This window comes from Sorex araneus, chromosome X (genome assembly GCF_027595985.1).
Source record: "Sorex araneus isolate mSorAra2 chromosome X, mSorAra2.pri, whole genome shotgun sequence".
NCBI classification, from domain to species: Eukaryota; Metazoa; Chordata; class Mammalia; order Eulipotyphla; family Soricidae; genus Sorex; species Sorex araneus.
The window spans coordinates 99742781-99747561 of record NC_073313.1 but is presented as its reverse complement, the minus strand read 5'-3'; the positions used below and the strand labels follow the sequence as shown (position 1 = coordinate 99747561).

Sequence of the window (4781 nt, the reverse complement as noted above, 5' to 3'; positions counted from 1 at the left end):
TTCCACTTTAGCCACTTTAATACGTGATATCTCATCATATTTATTTTCATTTCCCTGATGATTAACATCTTTTCATGTGACTATTTGGCATCTTCATCTCTCTGGTGAGGTATCTATTTAATCTTTCCCTACTTTCAAAACTGTCTTAATCCATTAGTAGAATTGTACAAGAAAAAACCTCCAACCCCCTCAAAAAATGGAGAGAAGAAATAAACAGAAGTTTCTTCAAAAAAAGAAATACAAATGGCCAAGAAGGCACATAAAAAATGCTCCACATTGCTAGTCGTCAGGGAGATGCAAATTAAAACAACAATGAGATATCATCTTACACCACAGAGACTGGCACACATTCAAAAGAACAATAGCAACCAGTGCTGGTGTGGATGTGGGGAAAAAGGGATGCTCTTTCACTGTTGGTGGTAATAGTGACTGGTCCAGCCTTTCTTGCAAACAATTTGGACAGTGCTTCAAAACCTAGAAATTGAGCTTCCATATGACTGACCCCGCAACATCACTTCTATGAATATATCCTGAGGATGCAAAAAAGCACAGTAGAAATGGCATCTGTAAATATATGTTCGTTGCAGCACTGTTCACAATAGCCAAAATCTGGAAACAACTCAAGTGCCCTAGAACAGATGACTGGTTAAAGAAACTTTGGTACATATACACAAAGGAATCCTATGCAGCTGTCAGGAGAGATGAAGTTATGAAATTTGCTTATAAATGGATAGACATGGAGAATATCATGCTAAGTGAAATGAGTCAGAGAGGGACAGACATAGAAGGACTGTACTCATTTGTGGAGTATAGAATAACATCACATGAGGCTGACACCCAAGCACAGTAGATACAAGGGCCAGGAGGATTGCCCCATCTCTGGAAGCCTGCTTCATGAGTGGAGGGGGAGAAGTCAGATGGAATAGAGAAGGGATCACTAAGGAAATGATGGCTGGAGGAATCAGTCAGGATGGGATATGTGTGCCAAAAGTAAATAATGGGCCAAACATGATGACCTCTCAGTGTCTATGTTGCAAGCCATAATGCCCCAAAGTAGAGAGAGAGTATGGGGAAATATTGTCTGCCATGGAGGCAGGGGGAGGGTGGGAAAGGGGGGTGTACCGGGAATATTGGTGGTAGGGAAATGTTCACTGGTGGAGGGATGGGTGTTTGATCATTGTTTGATTATAACCCAAACATGAAAGTTTGTAACTATCTCACAGTGATTCAATAAAATTTTTAAAAAATAAAATAAAATTAGTGAATAAAAGGCATAAATTACCTACTCTAAGGAAAAAAATCTGTCTTAATCTTGTTATATTGCACTATGAATATTATTTACATATTCTGGAGGCAGGCACCTTATCAAATATCTTCTTCCCAGTAAAATCTAGTCTCCTTTTCATATTCAGTTTTTGGGCAACATTGGATTACTCCTGGCTCTGTGCCCAGGGATTCCTCCTGGCAGGCTTAAGGGGCCATATGCTGGGGAGTCACATGTTATTCAAGTGACTTGCCCCCTGTACTATCTCTCTGGCCCCAAAGCCCTGTCTCTTAACAGTGACTTTGAACAGTGACACTGGATGTTTAAGTTGTTTATCATGTACTGATTTCTGGATTTATTTATTTATTTATTTATTTATTTATTTATTTTTTGCTTTTTGGGTCATACCTGGCGATGCACAGGGGTTACTCCTGGCTCATGCACTCAGGAATCACCCCTGGCGGTGCTCAGGGGACCATATGGGATGCTGGGATTTGAACCCGGGTCCGCCGGGTGCAAGGCAAACGCCCTACCCGCTGTGCTATCGCTCCAGCCCCTCTGGATTTATTTTTATTATGATAAACATAATCCTATGCTTTAGGAAAAAGAAGAGTGAGCAAAGCAAAACAAAATCACCCAAGAGAGGAGCCAGAGGTTGCTAGAGGACCTTAGAGGAAGACAAGGAGATGGGCATACCTGCAGAAGAATGAAATGAAAGTTTCTAGCCATCAGGTGATTGGAATTCCAGAATTTTTTTTCTGTGTACCTATGCATTATGCAAAATATTTTTACAAAAAATAGGCTGATGCCATAATGCAGTTCTCAAAACAGATTTTTCTTTATTGTTAACAATGTACAATAACATCTATTTCATGCATCTGGGTGAATATACCCTACTGATGGAGCACTCTAGCTGGGTCAAAAGGCTGCTGGTAACAAGAGTGACACCTAAAGCAAAGTATTGGCATAAGGTTAAAGCACAACGCCTGGCAACTGACTGCCAGGAAAAGCAGGGTCTGCAATATTCTCATCAGAGAAATCTGAATTCAAGGCCAAAGGCATTAGTGATAAGGGATATCATGTAATCCTCTTTGGCCCCTACCTCCACCCCTTGCTCCCCTGACACCTCTTTGGCCCCTTGGGGCGAGCTGGTCCTGCACATCTCTCTGTGTCCAATGAAAGCCACCCACTTTCTGCTTTTTCCTTAGGTCTTCCTGAGCCCTTGACAAATCTCCACATTCTCTCATCTCCTCACTGCCCAAGTGCCTCTCCTGTAAGTTCTCCTGACAGTCTCTGGAGGAATCCTCTGCCCCCCTGTCCGATTTTCGTTTTGCTTTGCGGGGCACATGATCTTCGGCAGGGCGCTTCTCAGCAGCCCGTGGCTCGCTCCCTGGCTTTCCCTGGAAGTCTGGCTCATCCTCACTGAGTGGGTTTCCCTCATCCTTGGACTTGCCCTGCATTCCCTGCTTGCCCTCTTCTTCAGACTGCCCCTCTTCATCTGCCAGCTCCACGACCTTGCGCTTTCGATGCACTGGATTCCTCTTGATGTGGGGCATCTCATCGTCGTCTGACTCGTCCTCATCTTCCGGCTCTATTTCAACTTCTGGCTTTGTCTCACTTTCCAGCTTTCCTTCATTTTCTTTGTAGAGGTTTTCCATGTCGAGATTTTGCCTTATTTTCTTGTCCTGGGGAATGTGATAGAGAAAGCAGGGAATAAGGTGAGACAAGGGAGACTGAAAACGGGAGTGGGGGTGGGGTGGAAAACAAGTTCCCACAGTACCTCTGTTTCCTCTTGTCAGGGTTTCCCCTGACCAGGCCCAGGGCTCCGAGTGTGCCTTTTGCCCACCACTAACCTCGCTGCGTTCTTCCCACAGACGTGAGCCACCCATTTACCTGGAATATCCTGCCACCTTCTGTACTTTCCTTCAGTGTGGCCCTGTGTGTGTGATTCTGTGGCTGCAGGATGAGCAGAAGGGCCCCCAAATTCTGCCCACGCCTTGCCCCCAACCTCCTGCCTTCCCTCCCACCCATCCCTTTTCACTGACCTGTGGGAACTCCGGACAGTTCCTTCTTTTCTAGCCTTGCAGGGCGCTGGGAACTGCTGCACAGACCTACAGGAGGCAGGGACAGGGACGGTGCACGCTGTGGCGTGAGGTACCTTTGCAGACGCCACCTCCTGCCTTCCCTCCCACCCATCCCTTTTCACTGACCTGCAGGGATCCAGGCCAGTTCCTCCTGTGCTAGCCTTGCAGAGCGCTGGAAAGTGACTCCACAGACCTAGAGGAGGCAGGGCCAGGGAGTGTGCACACTGTGGTCTGCGATACCTTTCTAGAAGCCAAGCTCCCCCCGCCACGATCCCCCCACCCCCGAATCCCAGCCGCCATTGCTCCTCAGGCCTCTGGCGCCAGATCAGGATGCTTTCCAAAGTGTTCAGCCTCCGCGTCCTCCTCCCTTGCAGGCACCCCACCCCCAGCCCTTCTGCGGAGCTTGGTTTCCCCCCGGCGCAGCGCGAGAGGGGGCTCCCTCCAGAACCCGTCTACGCTTCGCCGTCGGCCGCGCTGCGGGGGCGCCTTTCCCCCATCCCTTCGGGCTGGAATCCGGAGGGGGGCTCCGGAAGACGGGGGGTCGGAGCCGCGGCAGGCAAGTGGCAGCGGCCGCCCTCCCTCCCTCCCTGCGCGCGTCAGGGTCCCAGAGCCCCTCACCGACCCCGGGGTGCGGGTCTCCCGCCCTCCAGCGCCCGTGCCGCGGCGGGGTGCACTGCATCCCGCTCCAGCCCCGCGGGGGCCGCCGTGCGCCCCCGCACACTGACCTGCGGGCCCCGGGCAGGCCTGCGCCTCTTCGGGCTCGCCGAAGCCCGCTCGCCCCTCGCCCGCGCCGGGCTGCTCCGGGCGCCCGTCTCACGCGGACTCCGCCGGGACCGGACCGCAGGGCGGGCTCGGGGCTGCTGCCCACGTCGGCGCCCGGCCGCTCACGTGACCGTGGCGTCACCGGAGCTCGGCCCCCTGGTCCGCCCCCCACCCTCCTCCCCGACGGACTGGGCAGCTGCAGCCGGGGGGCAGCCGGGGGTGGCACGGGCTGAGTCGCCCGCGGAGGAGGTGGGCAGCCCGCCGAGCGCGTGCCAGCGCCCGCGGCCGCATCCTTTCCCAGATGCCCAGCAGCGCCAGGTGTGCAGCGGTCCCCGGGAGGTACCCGACTTGGCCTAGATGGCCCAGCACTGAGCCCCGGGGTCCCGGAGCAAGACGCGCTCTGGCGGACTCCGGAGCTTCCCTCCAGGGATGCCCCGCAGCCTTTTATCCTCTGGCACACACGGCTTCTCCCCTGGGTGTGCTCTGCTCAGTTCCCTCCACGTACACAGGATTCCCAAATCTACAGCTCTGCTTTGTGCCCTCCTCTGAACAGCACACTTGTTTTGCTTTTTTTTTCTTTCTCTCCTTTTTTTTTTTTTTGCTATCCCACCAACAATATAGGAGAGTGCTTTTTTTTTCTCTATACTCTTTCCACCATAACTTGTGACACA

General features: G+C 51.7%; 1 protein-coding gene across 1 annotated transcript; it reads right to left on the bottom strand.

Annotated features, from left to right (window-relative positions):
- Positions 1-2078: 2078 nt before the first annotated feature.
- On the bottom strand, positions 2079-4246 carry LOC101546106 (transcription elongation factor A protein-like 3). Its single transcript, XM_004606403.2, has 4 exons — positions 4074-4246; positions 3475-3541; positions 3310-3375; positions 2079-2949 (listed from the first exon to the last, which is right to left on the bottom strand). The coding sequence occupies exon 4, from the start codon at positions 2920-2922 to the stop codon at positions 2326-2328; it is 597 nt and encodes a 198-aa protein (XP_004606460.1). The 5' UTR covers positions 2923-2949; positions 3310-3375; positions 3475-3541; positions 4074-4246; the 3' UTR covers positions 2079-2325.
- Between the last annotated feature and the right edge of the window lie 535 nt (positions 4247-4781).

Bases quoted from the DNA above. Each gene is read 5' to 3' on its own strand.
- LOC101546106 (XM_004606403.2), bottom strand. From the start codon at position 2,922: ATGGAAAACCTCTACAAAGAAAATGAAGGAAAGCTGGAAAGTGAGACA.